Source organism: Monodon monoceros, unplaced genomic scaffold (genome assembly GCF_005190385.1).
Source record: "Monodon monoceros isolate NGI ecotype Baffin Bay Population unplaced genomic scaffold, NGI_Narwhal_1 Super_Scaffold_5, whole genome shotgun sequence".
NCBI classification, from domain to species: Eukaryota; Metazoa; Chordata; class Mammalia; order Artiodactyla; family Monodontidae; genus Monodon; species Monodon monoceros.
In genome coordinates, this window is record NW_021703782.1 from 9554991 (window position 1) to 9580084 (window position 25094).

The 25094-nt window shown below is 40.9% G+C and overlaps 1 protein-coding gene across 3 annotated transcripts in view; it reads left to right on the plus strand.

Annotated features, from left to right (window-relative positions):
* The window catches only part of INTS9 (integrator complex subunit 9), a 110744-nt gene that overhangs the window by 24979 nt on the left and 60671 nt on the right, over positions 1-25094 (plus strand). For 2 of the 3 annotated variants that reach the window (XM_029203250.1, XM_029203248.1), the window contains exons 2-6: positions 6507-6634; positions 14087-14147; positions 17855-17917; positions 21637-21776; positions 23752-23838. In XM_029203250.1, coding sequence (XP_029059083.1) covers positions 6507-6634; positions 14087-14147; positions 17855-17917; positions 21637-21776; positions 23752-23838 — 479 coding nt within the window. Of the gene's footprint in view, positions 1-6506; positions 6635-14086; positions 14730-17854; positions 17918-21636; positions 21777-23751; positions 23839-25094 lie in introns of those variants that run through there. The other variant, XM_029203249.1, reaches the window with a different exon arrangement.

Sequence of the window (25094 nt, forward strand, 5' to 3'; positions counted from 1 at the left end):
GTAAAATAATTAATTGACTCTACAGTACTATTGTTAGGACATATCTTTCTTTTATTTACATAGCACTGAGGGAAAAAGCAACACTGAGAATTGAACCATGACAAGTTGCTTTAATGATGGTGTTGATCAGTACATGAATCTGTTACACAAACTTCTCTTTCTGGGCTTCCCTGGTGGCGCAGTGGTTGAGAGTCCGCCTGCCAATGCAGGGGACACAGGTTCGTGCCCCTGTCTGGGAAGATCCCACATGCCGTGGAGCGGCTGGGCCCGTGAGTCATGGCCGCTGAGCCTGTGCGTCCGGAGCCTGTGCTCCGCAACAGGAGAGGCCACAACAGTGAGAGGCCCGCGTACCGAAAAAAAAAAAAAAAAAACTTCTCTTTCCTTTTAAATTTCTTTTATCCAGTCCAAGGAATTTGGCAGCTGCCTTCATGTGCATTGCTTCAAATGTGATAGGGAATCCTTTTGTACATATCTTGGTTACGGACCATAGCAAAGTTTCATCTATTTATAAATAGCTTCCATAGTAGAAAAAAATCAACAACAACTAAAATTCAAGAACTCAAGAAATAACAGGATAACAATATTATTGAGAAATACAGAGGTAACTAGAAGAAATAGCTGTAAGAGTCAAAAGTAGTTGCCTCTCAAATTGGTGATTCATTTTTAACTGTGTGTGTATATGTGTAAAATTTCATTTAAAAAAACAGAAGACTGGCCTTCCCTGGTGGCGCAGTGGTTGAGAGTCCGCCTGCCGATGCAGGGGACACGGGTTCGTGCCCCGGTCCGGGAAGATCCCACATGCCGCGGAGCGGCTGGGCCCGTGAGCCATGGCCGCTGAGCCTGCGCGTCCGGAGCCTGTGCTCCGCAACGGGAGAGGCCGCAACAGTGAGAGGCCCGCGTACCGCAAAAAAAAAAAGAAGACTGTTGACTGAAGGAAAAATTGGTGTAGCTATATTATTTAGAAATAAATCTAGAAATAGATTTTAAGACAAAGAGCATTACATAATGGTAAACCTTGCACTAGTATTAATCCTAACCATTATGTACCTAGCAATATAGCCTCAAGGTGTATAAAGCAAAATATGACAGAATTACAAAAAGAAATTGCCAGTTTCTTCTCTCCTAAGACTCAAAGTAGGTAAGGATATAGGAGATTTAGATAAGATAATAAACTTAACCTGCTCTGTATACAACAATTAGATTATATATTTCCAATTTTCATGCACACTGGATCATTTGTAAAAATCAGCTATTCACAGTGTACAGACTTACAAAGCAAGTTTCAATAAATATCAAAAAAGTATTATAAAATCTGTTCCCTGCCCACAAGAAAATTAGAAATCAGTAACCAAAAGATAACCATTTCCACCTTTATATTTGGAAGTTAAACCAAACACACACACACACAGCACACAGTTCTTTTGTAGCTCAAAGTAGAAATCACAATAGAAATTTCATTGTATTTAGAAATGGGTAAATTGAAAACACAATGTAAACTTGTAAAATATATCCAGAGCATCACTTACAGGGCTGTCTGTAACCTGAATGCATATTTTAATCAGCTACACATCTAACTGCAGAAATTTAAAAAGTATAACAGATAAAACTTGAAATAGAACAATAAAACTCAGAGCAGAAATTAAATAGAAATTGAAAAGCAGACATATTTATGTTAATGATAATTGACTTGTTGGTTATGAGCTAAAGGAATACAACATTTTAAACTGTAAAGGAAGAAAAAATAAAATTAATAAAAGAGAAAGCAGTGCATTGCACCTGACTCAGAGAAATGTTATTGTATAGTAAAAATGGCAGCATTCACTAAATATATAGATTAAATGTAGCTTCCATTTACATCCTTAGAAAAACTTTTTTTTTAGAATTGAAGTCTAGTCATTCTAGCTTATTTTCAAATATTACAAAGTAAAAACTTTACAGCATTGAGGTGAAAACAAAAAACAAAAACAAAAATCCAGTGGACAGAATAGAGATTTCAGAAATATATTCAAACTACTAAAGGACTCAGGTGTTGAAAACCAAGGATAAGTTAAAGGCGAAAGGAGTTGCCTTTAATGAATTCTGCAAGGACATTTAGGAAAATGGACTCATGTTTTTGTCCCAGTTGTGCATAAGAGATCATTTTAGGACTATTTATGAAAACAGTAGTTTCAGAGATCAGATTGGTTTGTCAACATAATAGCTATTCCTCAGAAGTGTGTCAGTATCAAAAGGAAAGCAACAGGGCTTCCCTAGTGGCGCAGTGGTTGAGAATCTGCCTGCCAATGCAGGGGACACGGGTTCGAGCCCTGGTCTGGGAAGATCCCACATGCCGTGGAGCAACTGGGCCCATGAGCCACAATTACTGAGCCTGCGCGTCTGGAGCACTCCGCAACAACAGAGGCCGCGATAGTGAGAGGCCTGCGTACCACGATGAAGAGTGGCCCCTGCTTGCCACAACTAGAGAAAGCCCATGCACAGAAACGAAGACCCAACACAGCCATAAATAAATACATTTTTTTTAAAAAAAAGAAAGCAACAAAGAGAAAGGCAGAATATGGATAGTTGTTAAATCTGAGTAACGGGAGTTTACTGTACTAATTTTGCTTACCTGTATGTTTGAAATTTTCCATAATAAAACTTTTTTAAATGAAAGTAAGAGAATGAGAAATACATGTACTAAGTATAACTGATAAAAATTTTTACCCAAAATATATAAACAATGCTTATATATGTTAAGCATATATAAGTTCTGAAACCAGATTTATTCAGTGGTAAAAAGAAATCAGCAGGTACATGAGGAAATATAGGTAATAAATTATTACACAGAAAAATCTGCTTTGTTATTAAGTAGAAATAAAATTAACATGAAAGCACTGCTGTGTGCTTATTAAGCTAGAAAAAATAAAAATTGTAAAACCTCATGTTGGCTACAATATTCGCTTCTGTACTCAGTAGTAACTGTATCTTCCTGGAGGGAAAACTAGCAATAGAAAAATATTTGTAAAATTATTCATTCCCTTTACCTAGTCTTATGGGATACACAGATGTCTAAAACATTAGTGAATGCCACACAGAATAGAATTTCTTCTCTAAAATCCTGTAAACTTAGGTGTCCTTCCCCAAAAAAAATATTTAGGTGACCTCTTCAGCCTCTTAATGATTTTATAACTATAGCAACCATGAGCACATACTGTGTGTCAGGTTCTGTATCTATTCATTTAGTCCTCACAACTTTAGGAGGGTAGCTTCTATTACTGCATCCTCCAGATAAGGAAGCTCAATCTTGGCGAAGTTAAGTAACTTTCTCCAAATCACACGGTAGTGAGCACAACCAAGATTTGAGCCTAGGCAGTCTTACTTCAAACTCCCTGCTTTAAATCATTGCTTCAAACTGCCTCTCAAAATTAATTCATTTATCAAGTAGTTGATTTCCTGTTTAGGGCCATTTAATTGCTCCTAGATAGCTGCTACTAACATGTACCAACATTATAGAGGCATTTTGGTGTAGATTCTAGATGGTTTTGACCATAATGCTGATGGGAATAAGCAGTGAAACAGATCTTCTGCTATATTCCTGATGACATTGTAAATAGGCACAGCCTTTTTTGGAAAGCATTTTGGCAGCATATTTCAAAAGCCATAAAATGCTCATATTTTTTGACCTAGTTAATGCCACTTCTGGGAATCCTCTGAAGAAACAGTCCAATATGGAAAAAGCCTTGAGCACTAAAGTTATCACCACAGCCATGTTTGTAATAAAGCAACTGAAAGCAACCCTAAATGTTCAACAGTAAGAGAATAATTAAACAAGTGATGGTATATTTACTTAGGCAGCCAATAAAATGAAGTGATATGCAACATAGACAAAACACAGCCATGAATCTTAAAAGCAGCATGCAGAGCAATAAGTGCACCAAAATTATAGCTTTTACAAATATGAAAAAAGACAGGGACTGTAGAAATGCTGTGGGTAATATTTTTCTTTCTGGTATTTTTCAAATTTTCTGTCATATTTATTTCTAATTGCAAAATTAAAATCACATGATTACTTAATGTTTTTGTGTATTAGTCCCTACCTCTCGCTAGATTATAATCTGCTTGGTGACTGTAGGCAGCATATTAGAAACGTGCAAAGAGCACCACTGGAGCCAGGGAAACTTCGGGAACCTTGCCAGATGCCTCATTTACTGGTGACAGTTACTCTGTGTCTCAGCAGACTGAGTTGACCCACAAAGTGAGCAGTGCACTTTGGGAAGCACAAGTGGGATCTATGGAGTCAGGAGACCTTGCTGTGTGTCTTTGGCTCTCTCTTCTCAGACAAGCCCTTCAAACTGTGTAAAACTCAATTTCCTGATCCATAAAATTGGAGCTAGTGAGATCAAGGTCTGGCGCTCTTTCAGTAGATGCTCTGAAAATGTTTCTCCCATTCAGTTATGGCCCTTATAAAGTGTTCCTCACCTTTCTTTATCCTTGGACGATAGGAGCAAATGTAAAGTCTGTTGGCTAACTTCCTTTGCCTGAAATCTTTTGAGCAGAAGCTTTTACATGTCCATCTTCTGTCTTCTGCTACAACTTGTTATCCATGATTTAAAGATGAAGATAAAAAAGATTTTGTCATTCAGTGTGACTGGATAAATTTTCAGTTTTGTTTTAATCATATTTTTTTCTGATTATAAAAGTATGGTAAATGCTCATTGTCAGATGTTTGGAAAATGCAGAAAACTGAAAGGAGAAAATTACACCATAATCTTTAAACCCAGAAATAACCATTATATACATTTCATTTATTTTCTTTTTAGGTTTTTCTGAGTATCTGATTTTTTTCTTTATAAAGGGGAAATATAGGAAAGTCCTCTGTCATGTTTGGGGCAGGTTTAACAGGGTGCTTTGTGTTCATTTTGAGATAGTTTTTCTTTAACAAATACATAATTCTTAGATAGGGATAAAGACCAAGCTAGCAATAGGGAACCAGATGGAGAAGGGTGGGGTAGGAATAGCTCTGCTTTGATTAGTAGGAAAATTTTTCCTGTAGTTCTGATACCTATCAAAGAATGAACTTAGGTAAAGAATAATTACCAAATCATGCTTCCTGGACTTTTTAGTATTTTTTTTGTTACTGTTTTCATTGTAAGTAACCATGTCCCCTTTCAGGCCATGAGTTGTGAATTATGGATTGGGAAATATAATTATCTTTCACAAACTTGGAATAAAGAAGCTCGAAAGGGACTTCCCTGGCAGTCCAGTGGGTAGGGCTCTGTGCTTCCAGTGAGGGGCTATGAGTTCGATCTCTGCTCGGGGAACTAAGATCCCACAAACCATGCAGTGCGGCCAAAAAAGAAGGTTGCAAAATACTCACAATTTCTTGGCTCCTGACCTTTTAGAACCTGCAGTTTTAAAAACTCATCAGTTCCTGTAATGTCTTCTGGAGAAAACTAGGAAATTTATCGAGTGACAGAACCAACGCGCAATGAAGACTTGGTGTGTGCTGCGGTGGCCGTGTGGGGGCAAGCACTGATGTCGCGCTACCCTGACTTGTGCTTAAATCCGAAAGAATGTGTCTGTCAGGAGATGGGAACCATTGACCCCTCCATCTTCTGGGCTTTGCTGTTCAAGGGAGGCTTCTACGGAATGAAGAAGAGAGAAGTGGGAGAAAAGGTCTTTTCTCTCTTCTTTCATTCATTGTCTTCAGAACAGCAGTCGAATTATGAAAGGTGACACAGGGTCCATCCCATGTAAATAATTTTCAATGTGGCGTATCTGTCATCCCCACTCCATTGAGGAGGACCTGAGGGATGTTTGAGGTCAGTGTGCTGGTTTGCTTCATCACTCCCCTTTGAATACGCCTTTGTGGCTTGTGCCCCTTTGACTTCTGAGGACTGCGGCCACAGGCAAGAGGCTCTTGATTGGTTGGGAATGGGTGTCCTTCACTCCTGCCTAGTGTCTGCACGTCAGGGAAGTCACTTGTCCATTGGAGTCATTTCTTCTGACAAGGCTGAGCCATCACCCCCTTACTGATGCTTGTTTGTTAACCCTTCCCAAGCATTTCCTCTTGGAGGAAAGTCACCCGACTTATTTACAGAGGAGCAAACCTAACCTGTAGCACAGTTTGAGGTTCCAGCTTAGAATTTTATTGACTTTACACAGTACTTAGGTCTGACAGCATAGTGAGAATTTGCAAGTGTCATGTGAGAGTGGAGCAGAAAACTACAGCCAGGAAACCTTCTGTTTAGAATAACCTTGGCCCCTCCAAAACTCTACTTTCCTGAGATGTAAGTTGGTACCCCGCGAAGAACTGGGTATGATCTGAGATTTTTGAGGATGCTGAGTGCTAGGGGAAGTAGTATCCAGCACTGTAAAAGGGAGGAAGCCATATAGAAAGTTAGCTGAATTTACACAGTGCTCTAATGAGAGAAGATGATCAGCTTTATTTAATTCACTTTATTTTTTAGGCTTTTTCTGTAACTGATTATTGACAAAAGTGATTTGTTTGTTTGTTTGTTTTTCAGTATTGCCTGTCAGGGCACCCAACCTTACCATGCAATGTGCTCAAATTCAAATCAACCACCATTATGCTGGACTGTGGACTGGACATGACTTCCACCCTCAATTTCCTTCCTTTGCCACTTGTTCAAAGGTATGTGCTGATGCATCCGAGACAAAATGAGCTTTGGTTTGCTGAAAAATGGTACACAATAGCATCAAGATGACCACTACCTTGTGTATTGTCCTAAGTTTACTTTGTTCCCTTAAAAATGTTCTTCATCAAAATAATTTCCTTTGGCTGGGTTGATAGAAAGTGTTGTATTGATTTATTGATTGACTTCTTTATTATAACTTCTTCTGAGCTTCTGTTAAATGTTCCTGCAACTACTCAGTGCAAGTGAGGTCATATATATTTCATCTTTCTTGCTAATTCATGTAGGAGCTGATAAATGGTCAACTGATGAGCCCCACGAATTGAATTTTAGAATCATTTAACTGCCTTTGCAGGGACTTGACATCATAGAGCCTGACATTTCTTTTTGATAGGTATCTATGCATTATTTTCATACTAGTCAGCTGTAGATATCATAGAATCTTACATGAAGCCTAAGTCCATGTCTTAAAGTAGACAGATTACCCCAGGCCTACAGGCAGCACTGTTTACTCTTACTAAGACCTTGTCTAGGAGACTGGTTTTCCAGCTTGCTGTTATTTAGAAGCAGCACTTTGTAAAAGAAGTGGGTAACTTTTAGAAGCAGATATACTCCCAGCAGCAAAAAGTGATACCGCATGAAGGAGGGGAGACAGAAAAGCTATCTAAAGCAGATTTAAGAGCTTAAAAGCATAACGAGCTAGTTAAACCATCTAATGTATCTCATTCACTGCTGAAGACTTCACTGTGTGCAATGATTATCATACTGATAACCCTGTGAACCATCTAGGAAAAGTAGAATTAAAAATCAACGATTGGGACTTCCCTGGTGGCGCAGTGATTGAGAGTCCGCCTGCCGATGCAGGGGACACGGGTTCGTGCCCCGGTCTGGGAGGATCCCACATGCCGCGGAGCGGCTAGGCCCGTGAGCCATGGCTGCTGAGCCTGTGCGTCCGGAGCCTGTGCTCCGCAACAGGAGGGGCCGCCCGCTACCGCAAAGAAAAAAAAAAAAATCAACGATTGACTTTTTTCTGAGATAAGGGATACAGTAAGGTGATGGGGACAAGGTCAGAGTTAATTCCAGATTACATTTTATGCATAGATGATAAAATTCAGTTATAATCACATCCAGCACTTAGAAATACTTTTACCATCCATAGATATTATCCAGAAGGGGAAAAAAATGTATTTAGAGTTGATTTAGGAACTGTAGGTGTCATATATTTCTCAACAAAAATGACTGCATGTTTTTTATTAAAATAGCCTGATATCATTGTCTGTTTCCTTCCAAAGCTTAAAATGTTCATTCACTTGGTATTAAGAATCTGCAGTGTCCTAGATCAGGGGATACAGACATGAACAAGACAACTTTTCTTTCCTCATGGAATTTATAGTCTGTCAGAGGAGAAAGAATTACACAGTTGAAGATTTAATTATACTTGTGGTACAAAAAATAGCTATATACTTGTGATAATTACTAAAGAAAATAAAATACAGGGTATGCCGAGGGTTCCCAAATGGGGGCCTACATGCTCTGCAGGGTCATGAATCATCTAGGTGTTCAAAACCTGAGTTGGGCACACAGTCCTAGCTACATGTTTTCCCTTTCCTGTTCATTCCTGTCTTTACCTAATTCTGTATTCTCAAGTGAATACAGAATCCAATTCTACTCTCTCTTCCCCTTGTCATTGTTTTTCTCTCAGAGGGAGGTTATACTAATGGGATGATTAACAGCCCATGGCAGTTCCTTACAAAAATTGTCTTCATTTGCTCAGGCCAGAAACCTTGGAGGTCCACTTGGCTAAAATAGTATCCCCGGTCCCTCTCTGTCCCCTCATCCTGCTTTATTTGTCTTCAGAGCACTTCTCATTACATCATATATACATACTTGGTTTATATATTGTCTTTCTTCTCCACTAAAAGTTAAGTTTTATAAGGGCAGAGATTTTGTTTGCTCTCCACTGTATTCCCAGTGCCTAAAAGAGTTCTTGGCATGCAATAGCTGCTCCGTAAATATTTGTCATAGGAATGAATCCCTTTGTCTTCTCTGGATTTCAACCCTTCTCTCCTTCTGCATCATTTCGCTATTGTAATCTTTCCTTTATCTTGAATCTTTCCATCTTGACTCAGTCCTTCCCATTTAATTATGCTGTCACTTCTAACTTAAAATGTAAAAAAAAAAAAAAAATCTTTTTAACCTTCTCTCAACCCCACTTTCCCCTTCAGCATTCCTAACTCCTTCCCAGTCTGCTTTGCCCCCACCAACCACCAGAACATCTTTCAGTAAATCACAAATGACTTCCATGTCATTAGCTATAATACGCATTTGTCATCCTCACCCTCCTTAGCCACTCAGCATCACTCTCCTCCATGATAATACAGTCCTGGTTTTCGTTATTTCTCTGAATCTTTCTCTTCTATCTACGTTGGAGATTCATTTTCCTCTAACTGGCCATCACACATGAGAATTCTTTAGTATTCAGTGCTTGGCCACAGAGGCTCCACCAAGGGAATTTAATAAATGTTCAGAGGGACTTCCCTGGTGGCGCAGTGGTTAAGAATCCGCCTGCCAAGGCAGGGACACGGGTTCAAGCCCTGGTCCGGGAAGATCCCACGTGCTGCGGAGCAACTAAGCCCGTGTGCCACAACTACTGAAGCCCTCGTGCCTAGAGCCCGTGCTCCGCAACAAGAGAAGCCACCACAATGAGAAGCATGCACACCACAACGAAGAGTAGCCCCCGCTTGCCGCAAGTAGGGAAAGCCCACGTGCGGCAGCAAAGACCCAACACAGCCAAAAATAAATAAATTTTAAAAAATAAAAGATAAATGCTCAGGGCCTCGATAACCATCCAGACAGTAACTTACAAATGTGTATTTTTAGTTAAGTTCCACATGTGAGTTCCACATTCATAATCATAAATCCAAAATGCCTACTCGGTTTCTCTCCTCGGATGTGCCTTTGAAAGCACTTCAGAACTCACCATACCCCAAACTGAGTTTATGATTAGACTTGGTCCAGAAGAGGAGAGTACACCCTCCCAGACCTGGTTTCCCCCCATGCTGCCCTATCTTAGGGAATGGCACCCTGTTATAAAAGCCAGAGAGCTGGGAGTTCACTTAGATGCCCCCTTCCTCGCTTCCCACATCCAACCTTTCATTAAGCATTGTCATTTTTACCTTCTAGATAGCTCTAGAATCCAGTTACTTCTCTTAAGGGCTACTGTGGTAGTCATCATCCTCTTTTACAGGCATTACTGGTAAAGCTTCCTAACCAGTTCCTTCAATTCTGTTCTTGCCCCTGTCTGAATCCAGAGTCTTCTTTTTGTGTAACTTTTTATTTTGAAATTGCTTCAGATTTACAGAAAAGTTGCAAGAATAGTTACAGACAATTCCCAGTTACTCTTACCAGTTACTAACATTTTATCACATTTGCTTTATCACTGCCTCTTTATATTACATATGCATGTAGTTTTTTCTGACCCATTTGAAAGATAGACACCGTGCTCCTTTGCCACCTAAATACTTACGTGCCTGTCTTATAAGAAGAAGGACATTCTCTTACATAACCACAGTACAATAAAGAAAATCAGTTAGCATCGATACTATACAAGTATCTGAGCTGTGTACCTTATTTACATTTCCCAAGTTATACCAGTTCGTATTTCACTGTAATGCCTTTTATAGCAAAAAAGAAAAATAACTTACTGGTCTAGGATCCAATCCAGATCACACATTGCATTTTGTCACGTCTTTAATCTCCTTTAATCTGGAAGAGTTTCAGTCTCTATGTCTTTCATGACCTTGCCATTTTTAGGAGTGCAGGCCAATTATTTTATATAACATCTTTCAATATAGGTTTGTCTCACGTTTCCTCATAATTAGGTTGGGGTTACTATTTTCGGTAGGAATACCACACAAATGATGGTACGTGTTATCAGAAGGCACTTGATGTCAATTTTCTCCAAAATCACCTTTTAGAAATACAGATCTAATCTCGTCTTTCACCTGTTTAAGACCTTTCAGTGGTTTTTCCATTGCTTTTAAATTTATTTATTATTTTTGGCTGCGTTGGGTCTTCGTTGCTGTGTGCGGGCTTTCTCTAGTTGCGGCGAGCAGGGGCTACTCTTCTTTGTGGTGCGCGGGCTTCTCATTGCGGTGGCTTCTCTTGTTGCAGAGCACGGGCTCTAGGCGGGCGGGCTTCAGTAGTTGTGGCATGCGGGCTCAGTAGTTGTGGCACACAGGCTTAGTTGCTCCGCGGCATATGGGATCTTCCCAGACCAGGGCTCAAACCCGTGTTCCCTGCATTGGCAGGCAGATTCTTAACCACTGTGCCACCAGGGAAGTCCCCTCCATTGCTGTTAGGATAAATGCCAAGTCAGTCTTGGTACATTAGGCTTTATGCCTCTCTTCTAGTATCTTGCTCTTTCTTTTCTTTCAGTTTCAAAGAAGTCTTATCTCCTGCCTGGGAGCAGTCACACAGATTGTTCCTTCAGCCAGGAAGCCTCTTCACCCCTCCCTGAACCCACCTTCCCTTAGCCTATTTAGCAGGAGTTCCTCTCTCAGATCATTTATGACTCCAGTTTCTATATGGGAAGGACAGAGAGAAGGCATTTTAGTTGGTTGAGGGGGAGGGTATATATAGGACCCTCCTTGAAATTTCATTTGGATAACCTTTTTTTTTTTTTTTAAGATATCCATGCCAAAGCCTGGTGATAATGGTTGGAGGAAAGTCCTGGGCCTTGTAGCTGTCTTCTTTCTTTATTCCCTCCAGACCTTGCCCCTTGACACAGTTTCCCCTTGACTCTGCTACCATCCAGATGTCAGCTCGTTCTTCAGAGACTCAAGGAAGTCTTGATGCTGCCTAGACGAGTCCCTTGTTAGGAGACTTAGTGGTGCCTTGTGCGCTGTGTGCTGCCTCATCATTTGTAACAGCTTGTTCTCCGTGTGATTACTTGATCTGTCTGTCTTCCCTAGCCCCTCAGGAGGACAGGCGCGTTTTGCTCATGGTCGTATCACCAGCAGCTGAGTGCTCGACACATAAATCAAGATTCATTAATGAATGAGTGAAGATGAATACCTTATCCTCCTTCAGTACTTCACCAAATGATGAGGTTGTTTCCTGTCCCTCTTTCTGGAAAATCGCCCTCTGTCTTCACCTCGTAACTCCTGTTCCCTCTCAAATTTTGTAATCATTAGGAACAAAGTAATAAATCTCTTCCTCTTTGGTAGCTTAAAGTTTGCTAACTCTTCGTGGTTTAGTCATTAACTTGTTGGTCCTCAGTAAGAAAATATTTTCATCTCTGTAGTCAGCATCCATTTGCCATCTGATGACGCATTTGTGTGCCCCTTTATCATTGGCACTGTTGCTATAACATGGTCTTGCTCTCCTTTGAGCATTCAGTACCATCTACTAGCAATTTCTTAAATCCAGAATAACTACAGATATTTCATAGAAGGCTTTGATGTTATAAAAAAATGTTTAGCAAGAGTTAAAACCACAATACCTTAAATTTTTACTTAAAAAAATTTTTTTTTATAAGCAGTGTACCATTTCTTCTTTTGTTTTTTAATTTTGCTGCACCAGGTCTTAGTTGTGGCACGCGGGATCTTTTTTTTTCAGTTTTAGCATGCAGGCTGTTAGTTGCAGCATGCGGGATCTAGTTCCCTGACCAGATCCCCTGGGCCCCCTACATTGGGAGTGCAGAGTCTTAACCGCTGGACCACCAGGGAAGTCCCATAAGCAGTGTACCATTTCTAATCACTTGTTGAGGACAAAACTAATTGAATCAGTCATCTGTAATTTGGAGGTTGACTTGTGTGTGTCTGATGGAGAACAGACAGGATGCATGTCCTTTGATCCAGTTCTCTTTGTAAAGGGAAGTGGATATTTACAACTTCTTTTAGAGAGTTAGTGTGCATGAAATGAGAACAGTATTCGGATTGTCTTGTCATTACACTTTTATTAGAATGCTTGGTTTTTTAATCTGATCTGGTAGTAAATAATATTTTTTAAGAAGTAAGAAGTCTATAAGTGAAGGTATATATGTGACTGAAATGAGATGGGAATTAAACAGCTAATGGTAATAGAGTATTTTTCTGGGAAAGCTTCCAGAGTTTTAAAAAAAGTTTTTCAGGTATAATTTATGCCAACCAAACTTGATTCTCCTAGTAGTAATTTTCATTCTCAAGAATGAAATGCAAAAATTCTCACTTTTTGATTAATAAAGGGAAAATGTAAACAGAGAATCTAGGCAAGGGGTATGCGGGACATCATTGTACTTACATTCTTACAGCTTTTCTATGAGCTAGTAATTATGTCAAAATTAAAAGTTACCCCTTAAATTCTCACTTTTTTTCTAAAATTAGATACATGTATATTTTATTCAGGTTTTTAATCTTTCCTAGAAGATTGACAAATATTCACATATCTATGTTTCAATTTGACTTTCGTACCTACCACCTAATTACAAAGTCAGAATTTGATAAACTTATTTTAGAGAGAGGATACAGTGCTATACGTTAACTTGGTTTCTGATTATAGAGTCTTTTAGTCCCACGCCCATACTTTGCCTTTAATTTTTACTTCACAGACTAATTTTGTGTTGAAGTGCTAAATCCTTTTGCCATCCAACTTGTACTTCTGTGTGCTTTTCTTCATATATCACCTTGATCGTTAAGTTTTTCTTTTTACCAGCATTTTTTTTTTCTCCTGAGTTATTTACATTTTCAACCTCCAGTTTTGGTCAACCAATAGCACACAGTTAAATCCTGAGCTTACCAGAGTGAATGATTTCTGATTCAGACTTCTTTAATGTAATGTATATGTGAAATTAACCTCACCTTCTAGAAATTACTCACTTAGGTGTGTATTTCATAACGCTTAGGAAAACTAGCTTCATTTTCCAGAATTGGAAACTCAAGCCGCGGGTAACAAGTTGACTAATTCATTTATAAGCAATGAATCCAGAAGGTGGACTCAAGCAGAATTCAGGTTTTTATTTGTGGTGAATTCTGGCTGGTAGGCAGCTTAAGTGCTCTTGTCAGACACCTGACCCCTCTGAGTCTGTTTTGTCATCCACAATATAATGGTCCCATTCGGCCTTCCCCTCAGGCTTGTTGTCAAACACAAGCAAGGTGAAGTCGGGGCCAGTGATGGGAAAACTGTACAATGCTCTAGTGTCTCATCATTCTTTTTCCTCTTTATTATTCTGCATAGCATTCTTTTAATTTTCCCAATTTAGCGCAAAACTATTTGGCTTTTTAATGTTCTACTGCCACTAATTCTTAAGCTTGATACCACATGGTTATTTTTCATCTTTTTGATTAGTATTTTGGGTAGGCATTGCTGCCAGTAATTTCAAACTGTTTTTCACTTTATGGAGCCAGTACAGTCACCGTGAAATCACTGAGGATTATAATCTATTTAGGATAATTTAATCTTTTGTTTTGCAGTCCCAGGCTGTCTAATCTTCCTGGCTGGTCCCTAAAGGATGGAAATGCTTTCTTGGACAAGGTAATGATTAGCTGAAGCGTATCTACACCCACTGGAAAGCCATCTTGTCATACCGGAGCCACCCGATAATAATGTGACTGATGGGCTCATTTTTTCCCCTGTGTCTTCTCCCTGAAAAATCCCATGTAAAGTCTTCAGTGCTTGGTAATTATTGTTTTTAAGAGCCTTTTAAGGAGTCTCAGTGTTCAGGTACAGATCCAGTTTTCTCATGTGTAAAATCTAAGAACTTCTGCTGCAAATACATTTTACCACCACAAAAAGAAAACTATTATTTTTAGAATTGCAATGAGAGTTTCAGTGGTGATGCTTATTAGAGAATTCCATCTAGCTCGTTTTTTCTTTTTTTTCTTTTTTTTAAAGATTTTCTTTTGATGTGGACCATCCCCAAAGTCTCTATTGAATTTGTTACAATACTGCCTTTTCTTGGTTTTTTGGCCCCGAGGCATGCGGGATCCCAGCTCCCTGACCAGGGACCGAACCGAATCGCACGCCGCGCCCCATCAGAAGGTGAAGTCCCAACCACTGGACCACGAGGGAAGTCCCTAGCTCATTTCATTTTGAGGCTGTACTGACTCTCCACCTGTAAGGAGTGAACTTTTTTTTTTTTTTAATATCTTTAAAATCCCCCCAGACATTGTGAGTTTTAAACTGCTCTGTCAGGGGTCAAATCAGCTAGGGCTTTGTAAAAAGTCTGAGTCTTATTCTTTGGGTGATGAGAGGCCACCAAGGGTTGCAGCGGGCAGTGTCTTCCTCTGCTCAGACCGCTTTGGCTGCCATGTGGAGAACAGACTGAGGAGCTGAGTGTTTAACTGCCGGGCAGTGTGCTCTTGGGAGAGTGGGAGGGAAGCATGTTTTCAGGTAAATATGAACAAAGGGCCTTCCAGACTGTGATCTGTGATCCTGGTAGCCTGGAGTGGACACTCCTATAGGTTGTGAGAAAACAACATAGTTCTAGGAATCTAGGATTTGGGGTCCTATTATGACTTTAATCACTAACTAGGCCTAAAGTAAATGACTCAAATTACTTTTTTTTTTCAAGGCTATTAAATTTTTAACATTAGATTATCTTCACAATAATTCCTTCCTCAGATCAGTTTTTAGGCATTTAACGTATACGTAACAGACCAGAGATACAAAAAAATGTTAAAACTATAATCTAGTCAAATTTTCTCCTGAAAAAAATCAGAGGGTAAAGGAAGATTAAAAACTGTCAAGCTTATCCATGCCATTCTTAGGCCTCCAAATCATTCTTCCTCTCCCCAGTTTCAGAATTGAAAGACTGAATAAGTGTAAGGATCCTTAAAATGATTCATCTGAATTGAATAAGGCATTTCCTTCTTATAATTGGTATTGTTAAATAAAGAGGTGCTCTTTTTACAGAATTAACTCCTGTCCCTACACCCCAACCTCGAGTGCAAGCCAAATGCATGATTTGAAACCAGATTTCCCTCATAGCTAACTGTAAAAATTATGTGACAATCAAGAATCTGTGCACCTGATGAAATTTCCGCCTAACTCTCTGCTGGCTGTAAATCATTGTTCCCTAAGAAAGGCTCAGAAGCATCCCATTACCTGTGCATTGTGAGCAAAATGACTTGCATGTCTATGTGGGTGCATTTCATTAGGAGGGAGTGGTGAATAAAATAGAGTAACATTGTAAGTGCGTGGAATGGCAAATATGCTGCTCCAGGCCAGGAAGGATGAGAGCCTCAGAGGAGGCTCTGTCATGTGAGGTACACATACCCTGGTACATGGCAATATGGCGAAGAAGATTACATAGTCAATTTAAGGCCAGGCAGCGCTTATATATTTCCCATGATTTGTCTTTAATCATTTTTAACCTCATCCTAAGGGAGCTGGGAGTCTTCTTCCATTAAACATAATTGCTCATTTGTTTTTAGCTGGCAGGTACATTGTAATTAAGAATGGTTTTCAGGGCTTCCCTGGTGGCATAGTGGTTGAGAGTCCGCCTGCCGATGCAGGGGACACGGGTTCGTGCCCCGGTCCGGGAGGATCCCACATGCCGCGGAGCGGCTGGGCCCGTGAGCCATGGCCGCTGAGCCTGCGCGTCCGGAGCCTGTGCTCCGCAACGGGAGAGACCACAACAGTGAGAGGCCCGCGTACTGCAGAGAAAAGGAAAAGGAAAGAAAAAAAAAAAAAGAATGGTCTTCAGTCTCCTTTTGGTTCAGCGCTCTACTGGTTAAATGGTACTCGTATAAGGAGAGGAACCAGAGTTTACAGTGGAAGGCAAGGGGAGGAAATATTCTATCAAGGTTCTGATAGGAGACTTGTAAAATTCAAAAGGAAAATAACATACAGTTAATACCTTATTTTCAGGTAAAGATTGAGAGTAAAATCATTCAGACTCCAGTATATAAATATAGGTACATATATATGAATATATAGAAATTTATGTTTGGTGACTAATGAAAACACAATGGAACAAAGTTCTAACAGTATTTTTCTCTTTCCAGAAAGAGGAAACTGTCAACCAAAATCTGTCTTTTAGTGGTTTCATTATAGAGTCATAGATAGCTTTAACTTTGGAGCAGAAACTCCTGCATAGAGTTCAGTATAAAGTGTCATCAAGGGAAGGCAGCAACTCTGGTGGCCTCCTGGGAGCATTGTAGCAGACTCTGTTGGTGGCCCACTCCTGTCTCTTCAGTGTCCTATGTCATAAATCCAGCTGCCAATACCTGTATGCCTTTGCCTGACAGTTTTTTCCTAAAGCTGCCCCAAATGCACGAGTTGCTATATAAATATCCCAGGTCCCTTGCCCCTGAGTGGAATAACTCCCAGGTATATGTTTGATACTGTTTCTTAGAGTTTCCCCATGGGAGTGACTCCCTGTTGCCCACAGTGGTATGTAGCTCTGTAACATATTCGTTATCGGTCACCTGCTTTTCCCTTTATTTATCACTTGCCCTTCCTCCTGCTGGGTTTTTTGTTGTTTGTTTTTAGCACCTCCCTTATAAGCTTTCACACACCCTTTCTCAGGATCTGTTTGTGAAAGAATCCAAAGTAAGACAGGCACGTTAAATACTGTAGGTCACAGGCAGAGTGGGAGCTGCACTAAATTCTCTCTCTTTATAAGTACACTTTTTTCTTTTGAATGGTGGTGGTGGTGGTTTAATCCCTACCCTGTACTCTTCATCTCCCTCCTTATTTGCCCCTCAAACCTTGGTAGGAGGAGAAAGGGGCTCTAAATCATTTGTCTATGCCCTGGACTCCTAACCTAATTGCAGAACAAAATCGCTGGAGGTGCTTGTTATAAACACAGGTTCCATGGCCTCATCCTTAGTTTCTCATCCCTTAGATCTTAGGTAGGGCCTAGGAATCTACTTCCATCAGTGTTCCAGATCATTCTGGTATTGCTGGTATGGTCCATCTAACAATTATTTGGAAAGCTTTGGGTCATGAGTTATGGAAGCAGCATGTGTCCACACATGGCTTCCTTGAAGAGGCATCAAGAAATGTGCATTCAAGTCCTGAGTCAGCCACCAGCCAGCATTTTTTTAATCCTAAATAAAACATTTAGCCTCCCTGAGCTTAAACAATGAACAGTTGGCCTAAATAAGCTTCCAGCTTCCCTCCAACTCCAGCAATCTGTGATATTTCATGGAAAGTTTGGTTTGGGGATGAAATTTCTTTGGCGCTGTATCTATTGGATATTACTTCCTAGAATTTTTTCTTTTCATGTCTTTTAGGAGCTAAAGGAGTGCTCAGGTCATGTATTTGTGGATTCTGTGCCTGAATTCTGCCTACCAGAGGTAAGATTAAAGTGAATCTTGTTGTAGAAACAAAGCATATCTTATCATCTCTCAAACTGAAATCAGGAAATAATTTTCAGGGGCTTAGCTTCCTATTTTCAAATTGAAATGGATCTGTTATTCTAGGCACTTTGTTTTACAGCTAAAATATCATTTAGGAGCTTTTTATATTGTCTGTAAATCACTGAAGTCACTCTCTTCTTCCCGTCCCTAGCTTTTTCTATAACCCACATTGACAGACACTGGAGCATAGTTTTGAGCAAGGTAAAGAAATATCTCAAGCCTTTTAATTTTGTAATTACAGTCATCCCTCGGTATCTGCGGGGGATTGGTTCCAGGAGCCCCTGTGGATACCAAAATCCACGGATACTCAAGCACTTTATATAAAATGATGGAGTGCAATGAATAGAGGTTTCACAGCCACAGATACAGAAGGCCGACTGGATAATGCCTGTGTCTTAGGTTAGCCATACTTTTTCTAGTCTTGGGTAATTGGGAGTTGCTGTTATCTAGCCAGCATAGTAAACTGTAAAAATTCTTGCTGACTTGAAATGACATATGGAATATTGCTTGAAATTCATGGATTCTGAACTGAGTCATGGATATCTGTTGCTTACATATTATCATCACAGTGAGACTTGTTATAAGTGTTTGAGTCCAGTTTCATTGTTTTAAAGGAAACAAAGATCAGTTTGCATTAGTCTTAAAGGAAACTAATCTCAGCTGACAGACCTAATCCCCAGAGTGGCCTAGATGGAGTTCTCAGCTCACAGATGAAGTATAGGGAAGCCAGTAGCCAGTCCAGGGTTCCTGAGGAAATCAATAAGAAGCTACCATTCTATTCTTTCCGTGTGCCCAGGGGATGTCAGTGCCTGTCGAAAATACTTTCACATTTCAGTGCCAGAGAAAAAAGAAATTGGGAGTGCTGTGTCCCTTATTTTTGTCCTTTCTTCCTCTCTCTCTTTCCATTTCTACAACTTCCTTTGATATCCTTTAGATAAACTTTTTTTTTTCTCTCTTTGAAGTAGGTGATGTGCCCTTTTAGGACACCAGAGTGAAAGAGAGGAAGAAAAACAAAGAAGGACGTGGTAATTGAAATTGGCAAATAAGGGAGAGTTTGAGGTAAACTAGTAGGAACAAGTGTGAAAGTAGACAGTTATTGAGAATCCTGAGCTCTCCCTAACTGCTAATAAAATCTTTTTCGTGATCTTCATTTGTCATTTAGGAGTTGGTGGGGCAGTTCCCCATCTGTTCAAAGATTCCTAATCGTAGGTGCTACATTTATTGTCAGTTTACTGCCTGTGGCACTGACTGGTGCAGCCTTCAGCTTGTGGCCCTCAGTGGAGGATACCTGGCTTGGAGTTCTGGTGACTTTCTGACTTGCTCCATCAACTACTAAGCTTTGAAATTAAACAGTCACCGTCTCACAGTTCACCTTTGCCAAGCTAAAGCAGCACTGTTATATTTAGGGTTCTAAAGCCATATAGGTTTTTTCAACTAGTGTCATAATTTGTGGTTTATGACAAGTTATTAGTAGTCACTATTCTAAGGGAAACCAGGGCATTGTATGATCAGGAGAAAATATGAGAGTTGTTGAATTAGGAGAGAGGGACTTACTACACTGTCCAATCTTGGCTGACTTGTGGCTGAGCCAGGCAGAACTGAAGTCCCAGTCCTCATGGAATTTATAATCTAGTGCAGCTACCTTAAATATCTTTGTATTCCCCCAAAGTCTACACTGTAGACTGTGCATAAAGTCTAGGACAGTATAGTAAGCAACCAATAAATTATGATTGTTTTGACCCAATTCATGGTCTGTAGAACCCAAGTGTCTGTATATAAAAGTTTAAAATTAAAATAGTCTTTATGGGATTTCACTGAGTGAAAGTATGCAAGTAAACATATAGATGTGAATATATAAACATAGTTTGGGTGTTAAATTTATTTCTCAGGGGAAAAATTTTTATGTAGGCACTCTTGATATATATACAAGCAGAAAATATATATATATATTTTTTTCTCCCCAGCTGTCCTCACCAAATTTCTTATCATTCTAGACTCTATGGGTTGATTCTTAAATAGTAAAGAGAAATTTCAAATATTCCTACCCAGTTTCTGTATAGGTAGAAAGAAGGTAGGGATGCTTTTGGGTTTTACTGTTGCTTCAACTCTTCTTCCCTTGTTTTCTTCTGGACGTATCACTCTGCTGCTATGTCTTAATCTTCTCATTTGTTTAAAAATGCTTCTAGAGAGTTGGTGGGGAATAGGACCAGCAGGATGTCCAATGACCCTTTGTTATGTGAGGATATTGTCTTGGAAGTGCAGTACACAGCATGGAGTTAAGTTATGTCCTTAGACATTTTATTCACACAGATTGCCATTGCCCCGGCGGTGAGCAGCTTCTGACCTCTAATCTCCACGCTGTCCTCAGGAGGTGATTATGCCTTGGCGGGTTTATTAAATCAACTTACTTTACACATAAAGTCACCACCCAGAAGATACCCACAGCCAAAATGGTATACTGTCTCTGTTATTTGCAAAGAGGGCACAGACATCTTTGTTACTTCTACTCCGTGGGGGACATAGTAGCTCTGTGACCCATTCTGCTAACTAAAACTCTTTCTTGAGTTACCCCATGCTGTCCGTACTGTACCATACAGTTTCCACGGGGTAAGTTCCGTGAGGGAGAGCTCAGAGACTAAGATGATATCTCTGAACCGCTGCATCTCACTTTTCTCCACAGAGGGTGCTGCTTATAACGATGCAGTCCTCCAACAACAGTGCGCCAAGGCCTGTTATGTCCTGGCTACCACAGCGGGGAGGGGACAGAGCTGAGTCACACAGGATTCTTGAGCTCAGAGACATTCAGTTTTGGGGGGACAAAATGATAACTTTGAGCTGCCTGCCTTTGTACAGAATAATAACTGCCACGAGAGGGATATTCATAAAGTACCTCAACAGTTCAGAGGAAGAAGTGGTTTCTTTCGTCTGGGCAAATAAGGAAGGCTTAGTGGGAGAAGAGAATTGAGCCTTAAAAGGCAGGTAGGACTTAAATTTATGGAAAAAAAGTTCCCTTCTACTAAAAGAGTTTTCATAAAAATTTACCAAACATGGGTAGCATTTTTTTCTCACCTGCCAACCTGTCTTTTCCCTTTTCACATGACCTTAATAATGGAGTGAAGGGTAGAGCGGGGGTTGTGATTAGGGTAGAACACAAGAGTATAACCTCCTCTTATGCCTCTGCCACTACGTTTGCGGGGGGCTCTATACCCAACACTAGCGGTCAGAAGTTACTCCAAAAACAGTTGCCTCCCGCATTTGACTTCTGAAGAGCTGGTTTCCGTGTGCCTCTCCCTCACGGCTGATACTGTGCTGTCGGCTCCGTGTTACCTCGTTCCCCCTGCCAGGCAGCAGCTGCTGAAGTGTCCTGTTGTCGTTCATCCTCACACGTCTGACTCGCAGAACTCTGTTTTAGTAAAATCTGAGCACCTCTGGCGGGCGGGCTGCACATCTCATCCGTAGCCATCCTGTCCTGCCGCGTAATGTCAACATTAGGAAATATCCTAAAATGAGAGAATAGAAGTGTTGCAGGAAAGCCATCATTATTCTGTAGTACCAAAGCCGCTCCTCTGCATTCTGGCAACATCATATTTCAGTCCCATCACTTTGATCTATGTGCCCCGCACAGTTATCTATCATTCCCTCCCCTTTCTTTTCAGACCGAGCTAATAGATCTGTCTACGGTAGATGTGATCCTCATCTCTAACTATCACTGCATGATGGCTCTGCCCTACATCACTGAGCACACGGGGTTCACAGGCACGGTCTATGCCACAGAGCCCTCCGTTCAGATCGGCAGGTGAGAGCATTTCTTCTTGTGCCATTAGAGAGTGGCTGGCGAGCTCCTCCCTTCAGTGGTGACTGTTAATAGAGTGTTGTGCGAGGTGGGATTGTTATTTCCCTCTGAGCAGCTGACCCAGAGAACAGGCACGAATAGACAACTCTCCAGATAAAACAAATGTGCTTTGGAGTTGCCTAGAGACTGATGCTGCGAGTAATGGTCGTTAGTCTTTTTTGGAAAAACGGGAACAGGGAGTTTGCAGAGACAGCTCCTCTGTGCAAATGATACTAATTAGGGGAAGTATCGTTCAGCAGGATGCCCCCAGGATGCAGTGCAGAGAGCTTCGGGAGAGAAAGGAGCACAGCATATTTAAGAAAAGAGGAAGAAATTTTACTACTTTGCTTTCAAAATTTCCCCCCTCTTATGGTTTAGTGCAGACTATAAATGGGGACGGCTTGTAGAAAACAGGGTAATTAGGTGGTTACGTTGTCTGTACTGTTGACATAGTGAAACTCGGGACTGTATGGAATAAAAACCTCAGAGCCTTTCTTTGACTCTGAGAATGCTGTGCTGTCTCTTCCCCTGCCCCTCCCAAGCCTCCATGGGGCAGATGGTTGTTTCAAGTAACCATAGCATCATTTAGTGAGAAGAAAATTACCCCAGAAGAAAAGAATTGTGTTGAAGCAAACAAAAAAGTATGGTATAAGGTAATACTATCAAGACCCGAAATATGGGATTTAAGTGCTTTGGGTTCTAGAATCTGACTGAAGTCCAATACGATGGAATTACCAGAAATGAAACAAAATATGTCCTTGTTTTTGTGTCAAACCATATTACCTGCGGTGTGTACAGAAAAACATGAAGGATCTGAGGAAAAGACACTGTAGGAAAGTAAAGTACTCAAGGTGATTTAACAGTTTTGGTGAGAGGACAAGCTGAAAACATTAGATTCTAGTCTGAAAAAGTTAAAGCCTGAGGATGGACATACCAGACAGTTCTCCAGAAAGCTACAGCCAGAACAATAATGAGCCTGGATCCCGGATCTTAGAATGCTGGAACTGGTACTGCTCCTTCAAGATGAAAGACAATTTAAAAAAAAAAAAAACAGATGAAAGACGATGATAGTGTTAGGAATAAGTAAATAAGTGGAAATGAAGTTGTTCGGCATTCAAATGCTAATAAATTTATGGCTTGCCATGTCTGTGTGTTTATTGGGAGAGGATTTAAGTCAATGTGGAACATCTGTACTGGATTATGTAGGGGATTCAAGATGTTGAAAGTCTATTTCTAGCTTTTTGGTCGTCCCCTAGCCATCCAGGGCCCCATCAGTGCTCTGTTCCCATGTATTCCTCAGAGCATGGGATCATCGATCCAGTTGAGTGAGGCATCTTTTAGATTCCCTCAGCTGTGATTCTGTGGTGATCCAGCTTGTGATCTGCAGAGCCTGTCCTCTGGCAGGTCCTTGAGTTAGAGTTTTAGGATTAGGCCTTCGAGTATTCTTCCATGTGGAATTTTGTTAATTCCTAAAATGTATGTGAAGAAAACTTATTTTACCAGTTTAAAATGTCCATTTAATATTGTCACTAAAAAAATCCTACCCCCACCTCTGCTACCACCAAAATCAGGTACTTCATGCTCATTTAACTATTTGTCCTTTTGTGTTTTTAATTACCTAAATAAATAAAGGCAGAGGTCTTAAGAGTGTGAGTTAAACCATAGGCTTATATATTTCATTGTTTAGAGACAAGAAGCACACCAGGCTTATGAATTAAATCATTTACATTCAGAATTTTTAACGTGAAAATTCAACGCAAAGGCTAGGTTTTTGTTCAACTTTATGTAAAATGGTGCCCACGTTTATGTGCAGCAGAGAGAGGAAAGACGACTGGGGAGGGCAGGCAGGCAAGCCCGCTTCTCTTGGCTACAGTGTTAAGAGTGCCATGTTTTTCTGATTCCTTTTTGAGTGTTCATCGCTTTCTTTGTTTAAACTCAGGCTTCTCATGGAAGAGTTGGTGAACTTCATTGAACGCGTGCCCAAGGCTCAGTCTGCCTCCTTGTGGAAGAACAAGGATATTCAGCGGTAAGCAGCAGGCCGTCTACCCACCATGGCAGTAGAGCTGGGGGCTTTGCAGAACAGTCTCAAATGTTACCGTATTTTCTGCTCAAACGTTTATGCTGTTAGAATTAAGATTCCCCTTTCCCTGTGTTATGGAAGGGTCGTGTTTGATTCAACCGTTGTATTTGAGAGGCAGCCATACCATATGCAAGGTAGTATGCTAGGTCTGGGAGGTGGTTTTTTTTGCAGTACTCGGGCCTCTCACTGTTGTGGCCTCTCCCGTTGTGGAGCACAGGCTCCGGACGCGCAGGCTCAGTGGCCATGGCTCACGGGCCCAGCCGCTCTGCAGCATGTGGGATCTTCCCGGACCGGGGCATGAACCCGTGTCCCCTGCATCGGCAGGCGGACTCTCAACCACTGCGCCACCAGGGAAGCCCTGGGAGTTTTTAAAAATAAGTACAACAGTTGGCTGTCTCTATGAGGTGCTGAGGGGTTAATGGGAAATCGGACAATTAAACAGCTAAATTACCGTCTTGGGTGGCATGTGTTATAAGAGATGCCTGGTCACAATGCTGTAGGCACTCAGAAAATGAAGAACTTTCTCTGCTTAGGGAACTGAGGAGGACATTCCTTAGGAGATGACAATTAAGGTGGGTCTCAGAGGAAGGAAAGGACTTTTCCTGATAGAAAGGGTCGTAAAGTGGGGTCCAGGCACAGCACCGTAGGATATAGTACATTAGGGAACAGTGAGAAGTTCAGGGTGGGTTAGAATTAGCTGAGTAAAGAGGTGAAAGGCGAAACCAGACAGGGACATTGGAGCAAGATAATGAAGCGTCTGCTGTGTCAAGATGGAACTTTTTATTATTGAGAGCGGGAAGCCCATCAGGGGAGGTTGACAAGGCGGTGAATGACGTGATCGCATATTTTTTTAGGGGAAGTAACCCTGGAAGCATAAGAGAGGATGGATGGGGGTGCAGAGATGGGGGCGGGAAGCCCAGCGGCAGGGCTGATTCACAAACCCAGGCAAGAGAACACAGGCCTGGGCTAAGACTGTAGGTGATGAGGTGAAGTAAGTAGAAATGCAGTAGGGGAGGCGGGAGGCAGCTTGATTCTACTTCCACTCTCATATTTGATCGGCAGCAGAGGACACGAGTCAGCCCTAACATACTGCAGTTGGTCCAGCCCTGCCAACTGCTGCCCTCACCTCCCGGCACCGCAGCCCCAGCCATCCAGGCCTGGCGTCCAGAGTCTGGAGTAAAAGCCCGTCTGTGACTTCTTAG